This window comes from Ceratotherium simum, chromosome 7 (genome assembly GCF_057802395.1).
Source record: "Ceratotherium simum simum isolate JZ-2026a chromosome 7, ASM5780239v1, whole genome shotgun sequence".
Classification (NCBI taxonomy): domain Eukaryota; kingdom Metazoa; phylum Chordata; class Mammalia; order Perissodactyla; family Rhinocerotidae; genus Ceratotherium; species Ceratotherium simum.
In genome coordinates, this window is record NC_141906.1 from 68,649,624 (window position 1) to 68,672,219 (window position 22,596).

The following is a 22,596-nucleotide window of genomic DNA, read 5'->3' on the forward strand; positions in this document are numbered from 1 at the left end:
TCTTCTCCACTGTCTTGGGGCAAAGAGAATGAATCCCATCTTTCAAAGAGGACAGCTGAGGACAGGGAGGGAAGAGATCATAGCTAGTCTGAGGCGGAACGCAGGGAAACTTCCTTCTCCGATTGCTGGCCAAGAAGCTGCTGTTGCCCAACAACCAACATGAAAATGAAAGGGGAGGGCAGGGGAAGCACTCTGGCCGCGGGGAAAAGAGATGACCTCCTGGGGCCCCTCAGGTGACGGTCTCCTGACTCCCAGCCCGAGCATTTCCCACAACACTCCTCTGAAAAGTCTGGCAAAGCCCTAGCCCCTGTGCTGGGGCAGCTGAGGGCCAGCGAGCGGAAGGGGCTCGCCTGCTTTACTCTGCAATTCCGCCGGGACGGAAGCACCAGCTTCCCGCGTCCCCATCAAGGAAGCGCTCTAGAAGCCCGGCCTGCCTGCAGAGAAGCTCCACCCCGTGGGGCTCTCAGGAGAGAAGAGGAAGCAGTGCCAGCCCGCCCGGCTGTGGGCTGCTTCTTGGTGGCGCAGACAGCTCGGGTGCCTCTTGGGGGAGCAGCACAGGAGGGGATAGTTTCTAAGGCAGCTAACTGGAGCACTAAGTGTAGGATCAGAAGGTCAATGGCCAGCTCCCTTATTAGCCTATTAGTCTTGAGACTTTACTCTTTCTGAGACCCATTTTCTCACTCTGTAAATTGGAAATATTATCCCTGCCACCCTCTGTGCACGCACACAGGGTTAGTGGAAAGAGTGAATGGGCTAAGAATACATGTGAATAGGCTCTGTGAACCATGAAGTACAAATGTAGGGACTATGACTAAAGAGGAATCCGCTCAAGGAAACAACAGGTGGGCGGCACGGCCAGCACTGACCCCGCGCCACCCAGGGAAGGAGGTGGGCATTGCTGCATGAGGAGGGAGGGCAGGTGGGCACACTGCGGTGGGGAGGACAGGCCTGGGGCCCAAATGCAAGGCAGCAGCATGACCAGGGTCCGGGGCAGGACCCAGGGAGTTTCTGGCCCCTGAGCTAGCCATTAAACCACCTGTGCCTAATTACTCTATTTCCCTCTAATGAGGCTGGGACAACCATAGCTCCCAGCCCTGGGAAGAGATGAGAGGACTGACTCACGCCCAGACCCAGCCCTCCCCTCCCCTCCCTGCCTCCTCTCACACCCGCAGGCCCCTCCCTGGACAGAGAGTCAGAGTCCTGCATGATTGCTGCTTCTTAACACTACCTGAGTGGGGGGACTTGATGCTGCTGTGACCCCCAAAGTAGCTCCATCCTTCCAACCACCATTTAATCAGCCCCTGCTACTGGCCAGCCTCCAGATGGTTGGAAGGGAGGTAAAATGTGCAATGCCTCGGTTTTGCCCTGGAGGTGCTCGAAATGCAGAGGAGGGACAGCTCTTAAGCAAACGATCCTAAGAGAACATGACAAATCCAATACCAGAGGTGAGGAAAGGTAACTCTGGAGCAGAGAAGGCAGTAAATTCTCTCTGGGGTGGTCAGGGAGTTGTCCCAGAAGACAAAGTACTTACGCTGGACCTTGAAGGATGAGCAGCCCTCGCCAGGCAGAGAAGGTGGGAAGGGTATTCCAGGCAGAGGGACTGCATGTGAACGGCAAAAAAGAATGGCAGTGGGGGCCAAGGGCAAGGGTGCTGTGGCTGGAGCAACAGGCACAGGGAGCATAGAGGGGCACAGCTGAGGTCTGGGCCCCACAGGGTGGTTGTGCAGGCCCCTACATCGAGCTGGGGGTCAGGGTCCCCACAGAGCCTAGGAGCTCAGTGGGGATGGGCCGGGGAAAGGTCCCAGCAGCTGCCAGGGGCTCATTCCTTAGGCTGAGCCACCTCCAGAATTTGGCCACCCTTCCCTAGCAGGCAGGGCAGCAGGCGTCCAGCTCCACTCATTTGTGCCACCAAATGGGCAGCGTGCCTCCTCTGTGCGAGCACTGGGCTTGCTGATGAGAGAAGGCAGACATGGGTCCTGCTTTCACGGAGCTCAGCATCTAGAGGGGGTGGAGGGTGGGGAGGGATCGATGGTTGTCATACGATCACACAAAGTTATGTTCAACTAACACCTGAGATCTAGGCTGTGATAAGACACACAGGGAGCCGTGAGAGCTAGACCAGGGCATGCGGCCTTGCTGCAGCTCAGGGAGGCTGAGGGCTGCATAGGAGCTGGGGGTGTGGGGAAAAGGAGCCATTCCAGGTGGAGGGAACAGCATATGCGAAAGTGGAAGCACATCCCCCAGGCCCTCTTCCATCTCCCAGGGCTCTCCCCTCCTGCCCCGGGGTTGAGCTGTGTGCCTGACTACTGACGTGGAGAAGTGGTTCAGAAGTCAGGCTCCTCCATGCCCCAAGGCCTCTCTCCTCCTCTCAGCCTTCCTTCTGAGCAGCTGAGAATGCCAGCTGTCACCTGCAGCAAATACCCTTCATTCCCCTGCCTGTCCCCATGACAAAGCCTAAGAGAATGTGAGGAGCTGAATGCGGGAAATGAGAAGAGACTAGTCCAGGGCAGATGGGGAAAATGGGAAAAAGAGACCAAAAACAGGGCTCAGAAACTCTGGACAAACTTTCTGAAGACCCAGAGCCAACCCAGGACAGCAGGAGACAAGTGCTCTCAGGCCTGAAAACCTTCGTGGCCTTTCTGACTTCCCAGACAGCTCTTCTCCCCTCGGCCTGCCTTCCTGCTCAGACGAAAACATCTGCCTCAGTAAACACCTCAAATTCCCAGGCAGTGATTCCTCAAGACAGTGAATCCCCCAAAAGCTAAGATGTGATCATCTGCCACATCTTTTTATAAAGATGCCACCAGACTGAGCTTCTTGAGGACAGGGTCTGTGTCTTTTCCATCTTTTAGCCCCAAACCTAGCACAGGACCTGGCACTTGATAAATGTTTGTGAATGAGTGACAGATAAATGACCCAAGGCGGAATCCCCCATAACCAGCTATTGGACTTATCTGACACTGAAAACAACGTTAGCCAAGTCTGATTGGAAAAGACACCAGATTCTACCAGAGGTGTTACCAGGGTGTTTTCATCCCAGACAGGCCTGAGCCCACCTGGAAATCCCAATGATAGGGGAGAGAGAGTCTGGGCAGAACCAATGTGGGAATCCCCCTGTGACGTGCTTAACTTCACCTCGCAGCCTGCTGCTCTGACTAACGATCATGATTGCAGCAGAGAAATCTGTAAACAGACTCATAACCACAACACCCCTCCTTCCCAGAGCAGTTTCCGTTCCCCAGCATAATCCACATGCTACCGGAAACTCTCAGAGAGTGGCAGATGAACGGAACACTTGAGGAAGAGGGCAGACCAAGATGGCGCCTGTCCAGGGGTGGGCGACTGTCCAGGGTTGGCAGCAGTGTCTTCCATCACGAAATGTCCTGCACATGGGTCTGGCTGGGCTCTGCCTGCTGGTGGGGCTGAGCCCACCAGTGCTTTAGGCATTTCCTGAAATCTCAATTTCTTCCTTTACAATACGCATTCATTCATTCAGCTTGTGTTCCCTGAGCATATACTCTGTGCTAGGCGCTGGCAAGACATTGTGGGAGATTCAGAGAAGAATATGCAGAATCGTAGCCCTCAGTTCTGTATACTCCATAGATGGAACAGAGGCAGGCTAATCTGCTCCCACCACCCCAGGTGGAGCAGGGCACTCGTTCACCCATGGATGTCAACACGAACAGGGCAATGTAGCTGAGGTCACCCCACTTCACCTTCATCCCATTCCCACCCTGACACTGGGGACTTCTTACATGATCACATCTCCAATCCCCAGGGAGGAGGGTCCTGCCACGCTGTCAGGAGGACCTATCCCAGTGAGTAGGAATCACTGGGGCTCTAAAGAGAAAAATAACAACAGCAGCGACATCTCCTCTCCACCCAAACGCCTCAAGCGCAGCATTTTGCAGCTTGAGAAACACGTTCACATCCAGAATCTCCCTGAGTCTTACATCAACTCTCTGAGACACCGTGATCTTCATCGTACAGATGAGGAAAGCGAGGCTCAAGGAGCTTAAGTGGCATGAAAAGGGTCTCTCAGCCAAGAAGAGCCAGGGCTGGGACTCCAAGTGCCCTGCCTTTCCATTATGCCCTCCTTCTCCTCCAAGATGTGGACCCATAAGACCTGAACTTGAAACTAGACTTGAACTTGAACTAGAAACTGCAGAACCAGGCGGCCCCACTTCCCTACCTAGAAACTGATAGATTTTTATAACAAAATGTGTGTTGAGTAAAGACTGCATCAGCTGACACAACCAAGTAGATGAAAGATAATGTTTCTACAAGGAGACTGCATCCCTCACTTATCTACTAAAGGTCACTGAGGAGGAAATAAACATGGACAAAGGAAACCAGTGAGCATAATTAACTTAGACTTTCGAGAAGACTATGAGAAAGTTTAATACCCAATGCTGCTTAGGAAAAAAACCCCAAGTTACCACAAGATCATTAAGGATAGAGAAGTGATTTAAAGAGAAAAAATTATAAGTAAATCAGGCCTAGGACTAGTCTTCTCTATGGAAGGAGGCAACAGAAGTTCCAGGCTGACAGTAAACTCCTCCGAATCACAGGCCCTAAGGAGAGGACCTGAGAGGTCTTCCAGATAAGTGGTTTCCCCAAATCTGTTTCAGCCTCAGAGCTCTTTGCCCCACCAAAAGCTAATGTAGAACCTGCATGTGGAAAACTGACTCAAAACCAGAGCTGCAGTGTTTGGAAGGGCTGCGACACCCACTCCTGCCCTGCCTCCCTCCCTTTGCAGCAACCTCTGGGGGGCTCCACCAAATCCCCCAGGGGTGGGGCAGGGCCCTTATCTGGCCTGCCTCCCTCTACTGTGGAAATCTCCTCCATGATCCAGCTTCGACTCACATCTTCTGTTGCTTAAAACAATCTTCCCCTTGCCAAGAGAAAGCAGTCTCTGTAGCTTTCCCCTTCACCCTCAGCATCCTCTTTGCCTCTTCCTTGAGATGGCCCTACACATTTTAAAGGACCACGTTTGTGCTACTGCAGGTTTTCACTTCCCTGGTCTGCATCCTAAACCCTGTGTTCATAGAGAGATCACATAGGTCATATGACATCATTTCAGGGCCCCTAACTGCCCTAGTCACCCTCCCCCAGCGCACTCTAGTCCATCAATTCCCCTCCTGAAGTCAGGCCCCTTGACCTAGTGAAACCATAAAAATAGCTTCTATTTGTTCAGCTCCTGTTACATATGTGCTAAGCCCTCAACCAGGCTCTCTCCCATTAATAATTAATGATTTCTGAGTATCTACTATGTCAAGCACTTGCTAGGTTCTATATTAATATTGCTATTAATTATTAATAAAAATAATAGAATATATGCTCCATGGGCACAAGGACTTTGCCTCTTTCATTCACTGCTGTATTCAGCCCCCAGAACAGTGCCTGACTGAAGGGATAAAGTATTGTTATTGTTGTTGTTGTTATTGCTAACATTTATTGCATCTTCACTATGTACCAGGCAAAGTGCTATATGCATATTTTGGTCTCATTAAGAGGAAGACTTATTGAATCTCTGTTTCTCTCTCTCTCACACACACACACACACAATTGAGGCTCCCAGTGGTTAAATAACTTGCCTGAGGCCTGTGCTCCATCCACTGTAAAACACAGCCTCCCCTAGCCAATGGCAGCCCAGTGAGGAAAAGCTACCCGAGGCCCCCACAGAGTTATGTGGGTGGGCAGGAAAGTGGTAAAGGAGCTTCAGTTATGCAACTGCAAAGTCATAGATGCAGAGATGTCACTGAAGCACTATTTATAGGCTCACAAGTTCCAAGTTCACAGGAGAGATCCAGACGTCACTACAGACCTTTGCCAGGAGATGGCAGCTCTTTGCTGCAGCAGCCACACCGGCCCAGCAGAGGTTGGTTCTCTGGGAGCATCCAGGACAAGTGAGAATGCTCAGCCCTGCCCTTATACAGAACCACCACACAGACCTTCCTCGGATGCTGTGTGGAGTTTTGCTCCCCAAGCCTCCAGGGTAATAGGAGCTGAGGGCACTAATTGTCACATACTAAACTCTCTGTATGTCAAGTGTCAAGCCAGGAACACCCGTGCATCATGTCAGTTAATCCTCACCAACAACTCTAAGAAGCAGATCATATTCTCCCCATTTTACAGATGAGGAAACTGAGGGTCAGCAAAACTAGGTAACTTGCCCAGGACCACATGGCTGGTGAGGGGCAGAGCTGGATTCAGGCCAGTGCTCCTGACCCAGAGCTCAGGAGGAGCAGGACCAGGGGCAACCCCCTTCTGACCAGAGTAGCTGAGACCCCTCAAACCTCAAATGCTAACTGAGGGGTCCAGGAGCCAGTCTGTAAAATCATGAGAGGACCAGATGGGGTTCCTGCAGGCTTGAAAAGGGGCATCATAACCAGCAGGTGGAACACCCGACAGAACCTGTCTCGCTATCTAGTCTATCATGGTCAGTTTTATCATACCCGCTTCCCAAGGAGGAAACTGGGTCCCAGAGGTGTTAAGTGACTTACCCAAGGCTGCTCAGCAGGTAGATAGTAGAGTCAGACCTTACAACACCAAAGTTCCTCTTCCCTCCCCACCACTTCCCTCCTCCTTAAAGTTTAAAGGACAATTCAGGACGAGCAAAAGAGAGTATGATTTTTTCAAAGACAGTGTAAACTTTGTGGGATTCTTTTATAAACATCAGACTGCCCAGGGATGGAGCTCCTTAGTTCGGGTAAATGGCAATGTTTACAGAACCCCTCTAAGCTTTAAGATGCATCAGCCCTTTCCAAAGACAAACCCCTACAGGTCCCTGTCTGGAAGTCTGAGTGGCCTGACCCTGATGGCTCTCTCGTGTCCCCTTCAGCCACTTCCCAGGCCCTGCCCTCAGATGTGCAAAGGTGATGGTACCTTCCTTCCCATCATGCCCTGCTGGGAATGGATGGACCTACTACCCCGGGGGCAGAAAGAAAGCTGAACAAAGTAGAATTGTTGAGAACTCAGGAAGGTCACAGAGAATAGCCTGATACCCAGAGCCCAAGAGAAGGCCCTCGGAGGGACTTGTAAGAGCTACAGTTGGCAGCATCGCCTGGAGGCAAGCTCCCTCCAATGGGGAGCCAGGCCTTCCTTCAGTCCCACCCAACCCAATGGGCGTGTACTAATACCTCACACCTGCCCTTCATGCTGTCTCGCCACGTGCCCCGGGGAGAGACGGCATAACGGCTCTGTGCCTCAATTTCCCCATTTGTGAGACAAGGATAGTTACACTGTCACCCTCTCCCCTGGCCCTACCTGAATTAAGCACTATGCGCGAACACGAAGGCTGATTCTTAAATGACGGCAGCTGAACAGCAGGCTGGCAGCAGGATAATGGCAGGCCACCTGACACCTCCCCTCTGTCCCAGGCCCTGCCCTGGAGCCATTATGTGCTGGGATGGGGGCCAAGGTGCTCAGCTCGAATTGCCAACAGGTCAGCACCTATGTGGCTTAGAGCAAGGCAAATGGTTTCTAATGCAGCAGCCAAGGCTGAGGTTAGTCCTAAAGGAAAACGTGCCGCTGTAAGGACCCCAGACACAAGGCAGAGCAAGTGAGGATGTTTCCTGAGGCATCTTCACGGGAGAGCCTGGGGACACACCTGTGCATGGCCCGGGCTGGGGGAATCTGTCTGGAGACAGGCTAATAGTTCAGAAGGTACTTGAAAGCTAGCATGATTTGTCATCTCTGAGAACCTTCCACACACTCAGGTCAGCTGCATCACAGCCAGGCTCGTCTCAGGAAACTCACACCCTCCTATCCTGACTCATGGTCGCCCAGCCCTCATGTCCCCGCTCCTCACCTTACCTGTCATGGCCGAGGCAACCAAGAGAGAGGGCACTTGCTCCAGCCCTGCAAAGGCATCGAACCTTCCTTTCCCAGCTGCAGGTGCAGAGGATGCAGCCGCTTGCAGTCAGGTTGGGATGGGATGCAGGTTCGGGGGGCAGAGAGCAGTGTGAGGCCCCCTCAGAGCAGCCGCTGAGCTGTTCTGAGCCAGCCAGTGGCCGAGCCCCGCTCTGTGAGCTGACTGTGAGCAGCCTCTGGGTCTCCTGGCTCACCAGATAACTTTCCCCACCCTCTCCCCTGGGTGTTCCCCCCTGCTGCGTCACTGGCCTCAGCAACCTAGCTGCCACCTGCCAGAGCCACAAAGGACCTATTTATCCCATCACCTAGCAACAGCAGCATCCCTGGCTCTAGATTTTCCCTGAGAGACCATAGGAAGCCAGGGCTTTTGCCCCCATGGGATCTGCAAAGCTGCCACAGACCAGAGCAGGGCCAGAAAGCTCCTTACTGTGTGCCCCTTCTTTTCTCCCTTCCTCCCCACAACCAACCCAGCTCTTCCCCTACCGATTCCCTTCCAGAACAAGAAAACGCAGGGTCAGCGTTGCAGAGAGGAAGAAAGAAATAAGGCCCCGGGGCAGGCTGCTTGGCAAGGAAAGCAGACAAAGGAACTGGCCAGGCTTTCTGTTCCTTTGGCTTTTGTGAGCTGCCACCTCTTCTTCGCCTCTTTACTAGCCTGGTGGAGAACTTGCCCATTTCATTGTGTGGTCATTAACCCTTTCATCTGCTTTATCATCTCTGAAAGAGAGTTCCCAATTACCCTAAGGGACCTTGAGGTTCAGAGAGGTGGAGGGGCGTGCCCAAGGCCACACAGCAAGTCACAAGACAAGGCTAGATGAGAACTCATACTCCCCAGGCTAGGTCTTTGTGGTTTCTCTGCAGCACACTTAATCCTCTCCTCGTATAAAATCAAGAGCTGCCTTGTGTCTGGCTTCATCGTCTCTAGGTTGGAAGGTTAGAGCTGAGCTAAACACAACCAGGAGTTTCTCTGAGATCTATAACACCAGGGCGGAGGGTAAGTGGTAAATAAAGGAAGGAGAAGCAGGTGAGAAAGGTGCAAACCTAGTGGAAGAGAGGGAGAAGGTCAATAAAGCCCCCGCTAGGTGCCAAGCACTGCACTAGGCCCTTCCTCTGATACACTGTGGGAGGGAGGTCTTCTTACCCCCACTCGTGGATGACTCAGCAGAGCCAGGAACCAAGCAGAGGGGGCTTTGCCTTCAGACCCATGAAGGGCTCGGGAGATGCTGGGGGCAATCTCTGCATACTGACTGCATGCTAATTATCTGCAACTAGACTTCATTGTAGGGGAGTAGAGAATCAAAAAGATCCAGCACCAGCCAATGACACTTACAAAAATAGCTTCCTGAAACTGTGGGAAATGAAAACAACAGTCCAACGAGTCCAAAAGCCTGGCCCCAAGAGCTGGGTCCGTTACTTACTTGCTCGGAGGCCATAGCGACCACTTAATCTACATGAGCCTCAGTTTTCTCTCCTGCAAAATGGGGATAATTCTCAGGGTTGTTCCAGGGATTAAATGGGATAGGATTTACGAAAGGTACTGTAATCTATATAACAATACCCAAATGCAGTAGTTAACTTTTCTGCCTCCACATTTGGGTCTTGAATTAATGTCTTTCTGCCACTAGGGACCAACTGAGAAGCAGGACAAGAAGATTCTCTGAGCTAATTAGGCTTTGAGCAGGTGTTTTTCAGCCACCTAACACCCACCCACTTCCACCTCCCCACCCCACCACCCACCTCCTCTAGCCCTCCTGGGCTCCGGAGGCCCGGCCATTCCTGCCCTTGCACTGTACTCCAGAGAGCAGGAGCCTCATTCCCAGGGGACCCCTAGGTTGGACACTGGTTGGGCTGGACCCAAGAGTCAGAGCTCTGTGGCAGGCTGAATCAACAGAGCAGACAGGCCTGACCCAGCCAGTGGCCCCAACAAAAAGGGAAAGGCTGATGCCTTCACGTGGGCTGGGCTGGCCCTGGGCTGTGGCAGTTGTGGCCAGGAGCTGAGTTCAAGTTGGAGATAAACAGAGATGCTTCCAGCGAAGAAAGAGGCACAGTTGGTCCTTGGTGGCCTCTGAGCCCCCTTCCCTCTATCAACTCCAGGGCAAGACATTTCCCTTGTCTGGCCTGTTTTCTCATCAGAAAATGAGGGAGTTGCCTGGGATGCTCTCCGGAGACCCTTTCATCTTTGCATGCTGTGATCATGGCAGGAACCTGCCACAGTGTTGATGGGGGCGGTTGGGGGGCCCGGTCAGATCACTGAATCTTACTTGGTATCCACATGTCAGCCCCATTTTCTCCTTTCCTCTCCCAGGATTGATTCTGGGCTGAGAGGCGATGCAGCTGCTATGCATCCCCATCTCTATCCTGCTTGGGAAAGACATTGACATTGGTATTCCCCAACTGCCACTCATAGGCCTAAAATGCACCCACCTCCCTGTCCATTATCCCCGATGCCCATGACCTTCAGCAGCTCCCCTTCCCAGAAGTTTAGCACCCCACCATCACTGATCTCTCTGTGTTGGAGATGTTTTCCAGAGATGCTTCAAGAAAAGTCAAAGAGTGGGCCACAAACTGAAAGAATTCTAGCAGCATGAGACTCGGAGCAGAGCAGCAGGAGGACAGGACCCCTCAGCATAGTCAGGGGGCTGCTTTTTTATTTTCTCTTTGGCTCTCAGGGGTATGACACTGGATGAATCGTGGTCCTTGATACATGACATTTTTCACTATGGATCCATGCAGGGCCCCCTTGGAACTCAGCAGCTAGTTAGATGGTTTGAACAACGGAATAAGGCTCCATAAACCCACCCCAAACCAAAGCTGGGACTTAACAATAACCTACATCCAACCAGGAGATCCCCCTGCTGAGGTAGGTGGGCAAGTCTCTTTGGTTTATGAATTCAACAAATCTTGATTGCACATCTTTGACAGGCCAAGGACTGTGCTGGAAGCCGCCTGTCAAAGTAAGCATCAACCCGAATCCCATGTTCATCATTTCTTGCTTCCTTATGAAAAAGATTCTGTTATATGTAATCTTCTAGGACTTACTTTTTCCTTTAATATTAAATTGCTAATGCCATCCACATTATTTTGTGGCACCATAGTTCATTTGTTTTGACTGCAGCATAATATTCCATTGTGTGAATATACTGCAGTCAGCTTCTTCAAGGCTGGCCTGGGACTGAGTCCTGAAACTGAGATATTTTCCTTAATTCTTTCACTCAACAAATATTTATTAAATGCCCACTCTGTGCCCAGCATTGTAGGAGACAGCAGGGATGCAGTAATTACCAAGATAGTTAACAGTCTTTGTAATTCTAACTTGCAGTTCTGATTTAGGCTATTTTTTCTCTTTCTTTTGTTTTCAAAAAGACACAGAATTTTTTCTGTATAACCACTATTCAGTAGATAGCAATTAAAAACAGATTAGCTAAAGGGTACTGAGATCTCTTCAGCTCAGAGATGAGGAGTCCAAGACCCCAGAAAGTGCAGTCTGTAAGCCTCTTTTTTTCCCTCTGTGTCTCGGCTTCCAGCACAATTCTGGGCCCATCAAAGGCAGATAGTTAGTATTTGTTGAACTAATAATAAACAGAAGAGACTTGCCCTACCTCAACTAATGCAGGCACATATATGCAGGTAGACTCAGTGAAAAAGGATGAATTGACAGGGGAAGGGCCACTAACTGGATGCTCTTGATACCCTCCAACCTGCCCCTCTTGCAGCCTTCTGCATCTCAGCAAATACCCTCTTTCCTGCTCGCTAAAAACCCAAGAGCATCCAATCCATTGGGAGGCCTATTGCCTTTATCTTCCAAGCACACACTGAATCTTCCACCACCAGCCTCTCTCTTCCTCCTCTTGTCCTGGTCTTGCTCCAGCCATGTGGGTCTCTATTCAGTTCCTCCAACAACAAGCTTGCTCCTGCCTGCTTGACTCCTTCCTCTCATTCAAGTCTCAACCCAGAGGCCCTCCCTAACCACCGTGACCCCTTCCCTAGACCTCCCACTCTAAGTGTCCATCCAGGCACTGTCTCCTACCACCGGCCTACTCTCCGCAGAGTGCCCTTCACCGTCTGCGCTTTTCTGGTTTGTGTGTTTACAGCCTGTCCTCCCCCTGCTTCTACCCCCACGCCCCACTCCCTGCCCCAGGGTGCAAGCTTCTCAAAGGCAAGCCAGCGTCTGGACACTTCTCCCATCCTGCTGTAATTATTTCTTATTTGTGTTTGAATTCACTTCTCCTAGAGTAGTGCCTGGTACAATGCAGACACTTAACAAATATTTGTTTAATTTAATACTTAATTATTTAGTGCTACCCATACTGGTTATCAGACAGTTGGTATCCACCCTTTTCACCCTTGAATTTGACTGAGTTAGACAAAAGGATTTTGTAAACTGTTACTTGCTGACGGTGTGTAGATTACTGTTTGGTATTATTATTACCTGACTCTGTAGCCTCAGCAATGCAGAATCACTCACTTCATTCTCATCTTTATCCTGGAAATAATCCTCCATGCAGACCTGGTGATGGTGGAGGAGAGATGGCCGGGCATGAACCACCGTGCAGAGCCCAGAGTTCAGTTCAATTTAACAGACATTTATCGGGTCTTTACCAGGTTCAAGCCTGATGCAAAACACTGAGGGCACCAGGGCAATAAGAAACAGCGGCCTCCCAATGGGAGAGTGCTGTAATAAAGTCCTGTACCAAATGCTGTGGGAGCACAGGATGGACGGGCAGAGGGAAGGGGGTTCGCATGTGTGAGCCAGGCACTTCCCACCAGATATCTCATTTAATCCTCACAGCAGCACTTCTCCCCTTTACAGAGGGTAACCTGAAGCTCAGAGAGGTTAAGTGTCTTGCACAAAGGCTCACAGTTATTAGGAGGTAGAGCCTGTATTCCAACTCAGCCCCTGTAGACTCCAGAGCCTGGCTGTCTCTGCTACATCCCCCAGCCACCCACAGCCTAGTGTCAAGGAAGGGAAAACCAGGCACATCTCTCCAGCAGACTACAGAGTTAAGGAGGGGAGGAAAGCGCTCCTTCTCCCAATGACTATATCTGCCATGCTCAGCCATGGGAGCAGGCAACACACAGGGATGCCCTATATCTAATCTGGGACACTCATCCGGGGGTTAGAAGAGGCCACTTCACTCCCAAATGGGAATGGGAAAATTCCCAGCTGGAAATGTACAGGGTCCTGCAGCTCCTCCACCCACCACTGGAGCCGTCATGACCTCAGCACAACGGACAGGCGAGTGCCTGGGTAGAAACCTAGACCTCGGGCAGGCCTGCTGCTCACTCAGCCCAGGGAGTCCAGGTCTTGCGCCAGCTGGGAAAGGGAAGAAAGAGAAGAGAGGTTTCTGGGAGGCAAGAGAGTGAGGGAAGGGTTCAGAGAGCAGGACCCTTAACAGCACTCCTGCTTAACCTTAGCCTTGCAAGAAAGAGGGTACATGTACTCTGCATGTGAGCCTTTGTGTGCACGGCTCCTGTGTGTGACCCCGTGTGGCTGCGTGTGTGCCCAGTGCACACATGAAGTGGTGGGAGAAAGTGGGAGACAGAGCCTTGTGTATATGGTCGAGGGTGACCTGAGGCTAGACTCACAGAAATACCACAGTGCTCTGGTGGGTTTTGGTTTTATCTGTTTTATTAGGTATAATATACGTTCAGTGAAGTACTCAAATCTAAAGTATACCACTCAGTGAATTTTTGCACATATAGACCCCCATGTAACCAACACCTAGATCAAGATCTAGAAGTTTTGCAACATTTCAGAAGCCTCCATTGTGCTCCTTCCAATAACCACCCCACCTCCCCAGTGGTAACCACTCTTCTGACTTCTCTCACCACAGATTAACTTTACCTTTTAAACTTCATATAAATGAAATCAGGCAGAGTACACTCTGTGTCAGTTTCTGTCCTTCATTATGTCTAAGAGATTCATCCGTGTGTCACTGCGCTTAGCACTGGTTTATTCTTGCCGATTGTTGAATTATATTCCATTATATGAACATACCACAATTAATTTATCTATTCCACCAGTGACTGATATTTGGATTTTTCCAAACTTTAGCTATTATGAATGAAGCTACCACGAACATCCATGTACAGGTTTTTTGCTAAATATATGCACTCATTTGTCTTAGCTATAATTCCTGAGTCATAGAATCATAGAATAGTCACATGTTTAGCTTTAGTAGATTTGATCAAACCATTTTCCAAAGTATATGTACCAATTTACACTCCCACCAACAATGTATGAGAGTTCCAGTTGCTCCACATCCTCATCAACACTTAGTATTGTCCATCTTTTTAATTTTAGCCATTATGACGTCTATGGTGAGATAGCTCATTTGGTTGGAATTTGCATTTGCCTGATGAGTAATGATATCGAGCATCTTTTGGCACTTATTGGCCACTGGTGTATCTCCTTTTGTGAAGGGTCTGTTCAAGTTTTTATAGAACTACAACAGCTGTAAAAGTAGACAAATGATTGACAAAAACAGACAGTAGGGCAGCATCATCTTGAGAAACACCAATACACACAACAACCCAGCAGCCAGTCCTTTCAACAATTGCTAATGAGTTGTTACAATTAATGAACTAATTGTACCAGGTCATATAGATGCATAACTGAATTTTATATTTTGAACCAACTGTTTGGACGTCACAGAGCCCCTCAACTTAGATTCGGCTGGAAGAAGGGAATACAGACAAGAACACAGAGCCTCCTCTAGGTCCTTGGCCCCAGCCTAAGAGTTTCCCATACTCTGCTCACTGCCTGTTTTTCCTTCAATTACAGGATCCTGACAGCGATCAACCCCTGGATAGCTTTGGTAAGCTCAGATCCAGCTTTCCTTTGTCTACATTAGCCTCTGAGTTTCAATCAGTTACCAAGTAGATACTAAACCCTTCTTGCATGGCCCTCACCACCACTACCAAGTGCTAAATGCTGCAGAAGACATCCATCCATCCACCTACCCACCCGTCATTCAACAAACATTTATTGAGCAACTGTAAGTTCAGGATTCATTCTAGAAGTAGGAGGCATAGTCTCTGGGGAAATAGAACCAACAAACCTAAAACCCCAAGAGCAGCAATTCTCCAGTTTATTCATTCAGGTACTCAGCCTCTCATGCATTCAGCAACACTGTGAGTGCCTGCCATGTGCCAGGCCCTGAGCTGGATGCTGGGCTGTGGCAGCAAATAAGACAGCCAAGTCCCTGCCTTCATGGAGTTTACAGTCTGACCATGCTGCCAAGCAACAAGCTGGACAAAGGCGTTTTCACTGGTAGAATAGAAAATGGCTGTATTTGCCTGATTTACAGGAGAAAAATAAGTTAATAGAGTATTCCCAAAGTTAAGGAATTTCTTCCCTCCTTTTGTTTTCTTAAACTATTAAGACCTACTTTTGATAGGATGCTAGAGCAGCAAAACAAGTGAGCAAAGAACAAATTAATACAATAGATCAGTAAGGAAATGATCAATCCCACTTATTTTGACAGCTTATTATTTCAGGGTCACAAGGTCATAATGATCACAAATGATGTAATCTTCAGCAAGTAAAACGATGCCTAGTTTATACTTTGGAATTTAATATATCAATAGACCATGGTGTCCCCAAAGAACCCCAGACGTCCAAGTGCTCCACCACCCGAGGAAGCCTGAGAACTGCCAATCCAGAAAACAGTTAAATTTGCTACCAATGCCCTGTGTGAAGGGAGCTCGGGAGGGAAAGATCAATGCCAAGTGATCAAGAATAGCATCATGGGTCAGGCAAACTTTGACAAGGGCCCTGCAGGAGTAAACCATCACAAAACAGAAGGAAGTGAGGAGGCTCTCCTGGTGGAGGAAAGAGCAGGAGACAAGATTCAGAGGTAAGAATGAATATGGGTTGTACAAGGACGAGGGAGGGAACCTGCCTATGTAGAACTGGGGATTGGCGAGGGCCAGTAGTGGGAAGTCCCTTTGGCTAGAGAGTGAGGCCAAATTACACTGGGTTTGAAAGCAAGCCCAAGGAAGAGGGTGATCCAGCTATGGAAGTCATGGGGAGCCCTTGAAGGTTCTCAAGCGGGGAAGTGACGGGATGAAAGCAATCTGTTGGGAAGCTCTGCCTGGCACCGGTGGGCAGGACAGGCTGGAGGAAGGAACAGTGGAAAGAAGGGAGGCTATTCATAGCTCAGTGGGTTCATTAACTCAAACTAGGTATGAGACAATAAACCAAGAAAATCCTTCCTTTCATGATGATGCTCTCCCTGAGAATATCAGGGAGGCAGAGACATCAGGCCCTGGACAGGGGATCTCATCAAGGGGCTCCCAACAGGTCATTCTCCTCTGAGAAAACAAGCCACCCCCATGTCCCCAGAAGTAGATGCTCAAGAAATAAATCATGGGGGCCGGCCCCGTGGCATAGCTTTTAAGTGCGCGCGCTCCGCTGCTGGCGGCCCGGGTTCGGATCCCAGGCATGCACCACTTATCAGGCCATGCTGTGGCAGTGTCCCATATAAAGTAGAGGAAGATGGGCATGGATGTTAGCTCAGGGCCAGTCTTCCTCAGCAAAAAGAGGAGGATTGGCATGGATGTTAGCTCAGGGCCGATCTTCCTCACAAAAAAAAAAATTAAAAAAAAAAGAAAGAAAGAAATCATGCATGAATGAACAAAATGCCACCATGTCCATGGCCACAGGAAAGAGGACAGTTTTGAACGTTGACTGCTGAAATTTAAATACAATATTCTCTAACATTATTGATAACCTACTTTGTGCCAGGTCCTGATAATAACAGGTGATACCACCCCACATCTCTAGGGCCTGAGCTCTGGGTCTGAGGTTTAAATGCTCCCTTTTGAGGAAACACAAAGTTTCCTATGCTTTCTTTATCAACAGATTCAATGATGTTGCACTTGGTGGGCACCAGTCTCTGCCAGGCTGCCATTCTCTGCTTTCAAAGAGCTGAGGAAAGGGGTAGAGACAGACACATAACTAGCCATCATTCAAGGCAGAATAAAATGAGACCTGCAAGAAAGATGGAAGTGATGTGATTAAGAGAACAAGCAAAGAGCAATTCATTTATTCATTCAACAAATATTTGTTGAGTGCCCACTGTGGGCCAGGCACTGTTCCAGGCACCAGGGACTCAGAAGTGAACAAAACAGACAAAAATCCCTATCTTCATGGAGTCTTCATTTCGGGCAGGGATGGGAGGGGACAGAAAAATATGCAAAATATGTAAAATATAGAGCACATTAGAGGTAATAAGTGCTTTGGAGAAAAATAAAACAGGGAAGGAAGAAAGGACGTGTTGGAAGACTGCATTTTAAATAGGAGGTCAAGGAAGGCCTCACTAAGAAGGTGACATCTGAAGAACGATTTGAAGGAGGTGAGGGAGCAAGCCATGTGGAGCTGAGGGGAAGAGAGCCAGCCTATTGCTTTGTAGGGGTTCTCAGCGTTGCTATAATTCCTGCCCCAGCCCTCCCTGGAGGAGAAGCCCCAGTGGCACCTCCTAGCTTATTGCCTGTGAGGAGAGGGGACTCACAAGAGCCTGTATCTGATACCTCCTGAGAATTTAACTTTTCAAAGCCTTTCCCCTGTACCATCTCCTTGGAAAACCATGTGACACGGACAATACAGTTATTATCTCTGTTTTAGGCATTGATAGGCTCCCACCTGGTCTCCCTAACCCCAGACTCTTTTCTTCCAATCCATCTCCTCCCTGATGAAAGATTCATCTTTCTACATATTAATGTGATTGTGTCTCTCTGCTGCTCAAAAGCTTTCCATGGGTCCCCACTGCCCTCAGGATAAAATCCAAACTCCTAGCATGGTATTCAAGACTCCCCAAAAACTGAGTGCCAGTCTTGCCTCCACAGCAGGCTTCTGCCCACCCTACATCCAGCCACACCAGAGCTCACCCCCAGGCCTTTGCTGAGCTGGTCCAGCTCCTCCCTCCCCATCTCCACTGCAGAGACCCATTTAAGTGCTTTGAGGGTGTCTATTATAACACATATCATCTCCCACTTAGTGGTACCGGCGACTGTGTCCCTGTTGGCCTCTTCCCCCAAATTGTGATCTCCTTAAAGACAAGGACCATTCTAGGGACTTGCTGCTTGTTAAATTGAGTTGGAGATGGGGGCCGTTAGGATGAATTCATTCACAAGTATTTATTAAGCCTCTACTAGGCACATACTGTGCTGGAGGCCCCTGCCCTCCTCCTCGAGCTTATAGTTCAATCAAAAGATAAGTCAGGAAAGAGGATAAATGACAGTAAAGTAAATAGATACACAGCTCTCCCAGGGCAGACGCAGGTCAGACTGGACAGGGTGAAACATCCTGAAGCAGGCTAAGTCAAGACAAGGGGAATGCACCATGGGCTGGAGGCTCCTCTGAGGGGTGCTCGTGAAATGGACAAGCCTGAGGAAGTGAAAGGAGGTGGGATGACCGTGTGCTGAGGAAGCTAAGCCTAGTCTGCAGGAAACAGCCCCCAGCGCTAACCCAAACTGTCCCCAAAGCATTTCTGCGGCTCAGCACCAGGGGCCAGAGGGCAGGGAGGCTGTGGGCCTTGGCAGGGGTGGTCTCCAATGGCTGACTGCAGGCTCCTCCCCTCTGCCTCACAGATGTCACCCCCCTGCGCAAACCCCGCACTCCCCTGGAGACCTTCAAAAAGGTGGGGGTCCCCATCATCGCAACACTGCTGAGCCTGGCGATCATCATCACCGTGGCTGTCCTCAGTAAGTGGTACCTCCACCCCTGCCCTCACTCCCTCAGTAAGTGGCACCCCCACCCCTGCCCTCACTCCCTCAGTAAGTGGCAGCCCCACCACTGTCTCCTCAATAAGTGGGAGCTCTCACCCCCCAACCCCTCCACCCTCCCACTCTCCCACCTCCCCTCAGAGCCCACCCTCAGCCTCCACCCTCCCAGCCCAGTACTGTTATGGGCAGGTGATCTGCATAAAGCTTTGTATCCACCCCCTGCTTTGAAGGGAGCACTGTTCTAAGAGTGAAAGGCGGAGATGAACTCAGCCCCCCTCTATCCCAGAGGGCTCTGTCCCAGATGATTTCTTCTACAGGGAGAGCACAGTTGCACATGTTACAAACCCACGCAGGCAGTTTGCACAGCGGCCACGCCCCCTGCCTCCTCCTTCCCAGGTCTGCAGCCTGAGAGCTAAGAGGATCTGAGCAACCTACTGGCTGGAAGAGTGGGGAGCATCTCTGCTCGTGAGGGGAGGATAAAGAGAGGAGGCATCGGAAAGACTGCCCAGGCAGACAGCACCCCTTCCCACCTTTAGCTCTGCCTTCATCATGGCCAGTGCCTGAGAGCCCATGTGATCTTGGGCAGGCCACTGTGACAAAGAAGAATAAACTGAATGAGCACAGTCAGTGCTCATTCCCACAGTCCCACCGTCCCTCCCTTTCAGCTCCCACATCCTGTGGTTAAGTCCTTGCCTTCATCTCCCCCAGAGTCACAGCAGGTTACTGACCACAGCTTTCACAGGGAGTAGCGCAGAGGGGACCAGACTAGGAATCAGGACACCTGGGATAAGCACCTGGCACCGTCCCTTGCTGCTGTGTGACCTTGCGTAAGTCCCTCAACCTCCTTTAACCTCAGTCTCCTCATCTGTAAAACATCCTGCCTCCCTCAGAAGGATATCAGACAACCAATGAGACAAAATGTGTGAAGTGCCTGGATAAAAACCAGCTTGTGTGAGAGTGTGGGTCATCATGCAGCATGCACTTGTAACCATGGTGGCGTTTCCACCAGCAGCAGCCACCCACCTGGCTGGAGGACACTCAGAGACATCTGGTCCAACCTCCCATTCTCCACTTGAGAACTGAGGCAGAGAGGAGGTGTGGCAGTTGGGGACAGAGCTGGGATAGGCCCCCAGGCCCCCCGATTGAGCCGGTCCATTTTCATCTTGTGGATGTGGAAATGCAGACACACCCAGATCCCCGAGAGCCCGCAGGAGCGTGAAATGCAGATGACCCAAAATCATTTCTTCTTGACCTTGGCTGCCCCAAGGGGCTGGTGGAGTCAGCAGCGGCATCGGCACATTTTCCATCCTAAGCCTGTTTTGTTCAGACTGATATTAAGATGAGCTTGCTGTCTCTGAGCCTATGCCCGTCACAGTGGAGAGAGAAGAAGAGGCCAAATTCCCCAGCGGAAGCCAGGGCAGACACTAGTGCGTAATCTAGAGTTGAACGGGGCCGGTCCCATGGCTTGGTGGTTGGATGCACGTGCTCTGCTACTGGCCGCCCGGGTTCGGATCCCGGGCGCGCACCGACGCACCGCTTCTCTGGCCATGCTGGGGCCGCGTCCCACATACGGCAACTAGAAGGATGTGCAACTATGACATACAACTATCTACTGGGGCTTTGGGGGGATAAAAAAGGTGGAGGATTGGCAATAGATGTTAGCTCAGAGCTGGTCTTCCTCAGCAAAAAGAGGAGGTTTGGCATGGATGTTAGCTCAGGGCTGATCTTCCTCACACACAAAAAAAATAAATAAATAGAGTTGAGCTTTCCGTGTCCCAGAAAGCCCTGTGTGGCTTCCATGTCCTGGGCCCCCAGGCTCTGCAACCAGAGGAAGTAACTTGCACCCTCAGCGGGGGCTAGGCTCCCTCAACCTTTTGGCTTCTGGGGTCTTGAGTGGTGACACTGTGTCCTGGCTTTGTCCCAGGAGGCTGGAGTGACCCTGCCTTGCGCTGGCTCCTGACCATGAACAAGCCTGAAGGTCTAGGAAGCAGCCGACCCGCTCCTTCTCCCTTGCTTCACTCAAACCAGGAGCCGCAGGGTCAGCAGATGACACCCCGAGCTCCTTCAGGGAAGGTGTGGAGAGGCAGCAAAGAGCTTCAGAGCTAGACAGACCCTGACTGAAGTCCCGGCTTGACCACATAAGTGCAGTGTGGCCTTGGGAAACGAACCCTAACTCTAAACCTCAGTTTCCTTATTTCTGACGTGAGTTAGTACTGGCACTTACCTCCTCAAGTTGTTGTCAGGGTTACAGGAGGCAGTGCATGGAAGCTCTCAGCAGTGATGAGCGGGGCATCATCAGCCCTACCAGCACTCTTCGGGCCGGGGGAGTGAGGCTGGACGGCAGAGGGACCCTCCAGCCGAAGGAGAGTTCCTTAGGCAGGAGGAGCTCTTCCTGCCAGGAGAGTTTGGAAAAGTGTTGAAATATCTGCCCCCAGTCTAGAGTTAAAAACACTAGACTCATTCCCATTACCCGAGACAGCAAAGGAGCAACAGAATTTGAAGGCAGCTGGCAGAAGACAGAACAAAACAGCAACTTGTTAACGGGCCTTTCAACCCCAGATAAAAACACCTAATTCTGGAACTGCAATTGATAGTTACGAGACGCCTTCACAACCGCCAGCTCACAGAATGTTCTCAACAACCCTGTATGGTGTTACCATCATCTCACTGTACAGATGAGGAAACTGAGGCCCAGAAAGGGGAAGTGATTGGTCTGAAGTCACGGTTGGTGGCAAAGCCAGCACTCAGGTCTTCTGGCTCCAGGCCCAGCATTGTCTCCCCCGTTACCAGAGGCAACGTGCCAGAACCTGGGGGTTAGGGGCTAGTGGGGCTGTTTCTAAATTTCTGCCACACATTATCTCACTTAACTCCTGAGCCATTTTATAGGTATGGAACAGGTATTATTATCTCCATTTTACAGATAAAAAAACTGAGGCTCAGGACCAAGTACACCAGCTACTAAGTGGCATAACTGGGCCTGGAACCCACAGCTGTCTGTCGCCAAGCCCAGCGTATTTTCAGGGAAACACAGCCTCTCCTGCCCCTGGGCTGCCTGCTTGACCCTCAGCCCTCTCTGCCCCTCCCTGCTCCTGCCTTCCAGTCAAGGAGATCCTGGACAAATCCTACTTCCTCTGTGGGCAGCCCCTCCACTTCATCCCGAGGAGGCAGGTGTGTGACGGTGAACAGGACTGTGCCTCGGGGGAGGACGAGCTGCACTGTGTCAAGAACTTCCCCGAGGGGCCTCCAGTGACAGGTGAGTCCAGAGGCTGAGGGATCAGGGGAGTGGACACAGCAAGAAACCAGCCCAGGTCCCCTTGGTCCATTGCGTAGCATCTGCCAATTGACTTGTCAGTTTCCATCCCTATTGTAAGTTTCTTAAGAACAGGACCTTGGCTCGTCTGCTAGATCTCCAGTACTTCGCAAACACTCAGCAAATATTTGATGAACCAATGTGGACCAGAGGGGATAGGAAATTATAAATGAGCGTGGCCTGTTCCCACAGGACCTGGGTGGAACTGAGGCAGAGAGCTGGATTGGATGACCGTGGGGAGTTCCCTTCTTTCTATGAAATCTGTTACTTCAAGGGGACTAGAAAAGTAACTGTAAGGCCATTAGCCAGCTATTGATCCCTCTATTCATTAGATAATTGTTTACTGTAACACGCTATGTAACAAGACTGAGCTATGTCCTTCAAAGGAATATGAGATGTTTGTAACATAGAAAACTCATGTTCTTTCCTGGACTGGGCTGGCCCAGCTTGATCCACCTAGTACTTGGGCTCTGAGGAGAAGACATAGCCCAAGACTTGGGTGATGGGGACTTTTGAAGGGCAGGGCTGAGAGACTTCCTGTGTATTTGCTCCTTTTTTTTTTTTTTTTTTTTTGGTGAGGAAGATTAGCCCTGAGCTAACATTTGCTGGCAGTCTTCCTCTTTTTGCTGAGGAATATTGGCCCTGAGCTAACACTTGTGCCCATCTTCCTCCACTTCATACGTGGG

At 50.4% G+C, this 22,596-nt stretch overlaps 1 protein-coding gene across 5 annotated transcripts in view; it reads left to right on the top strand.

Annotated features, from left to right (window-relative positions):
- TMPRSS4 (transmembrane serine protease 4) overlaps positions 1-22,596 on the top strand; it is a 35,572-nt gene that overhangs the window by 1,029 nt on the left and 11,947 nt on the right. For all 5 annotated transcript variants that reach the window (XM_087433762.1, XM_087433761.1, XM_087433760.1 and 2 more), the window contains exons 2-4: positions 14,657-14,690; positions 18,466-18,579; positions 21,701-21,853. In XM_087433762.1, the coding sequence (XP_087289888.1) occupies positions 14,657-14,690; positions 18,466-18,579; positions 21,701-21,853 (301 nt within the window). The remainder of the gene's footprint in view (positions 1-14,656; positions 14,691-18,465; positions 18,580-21,700; positions 21,854-22,596) is intronic.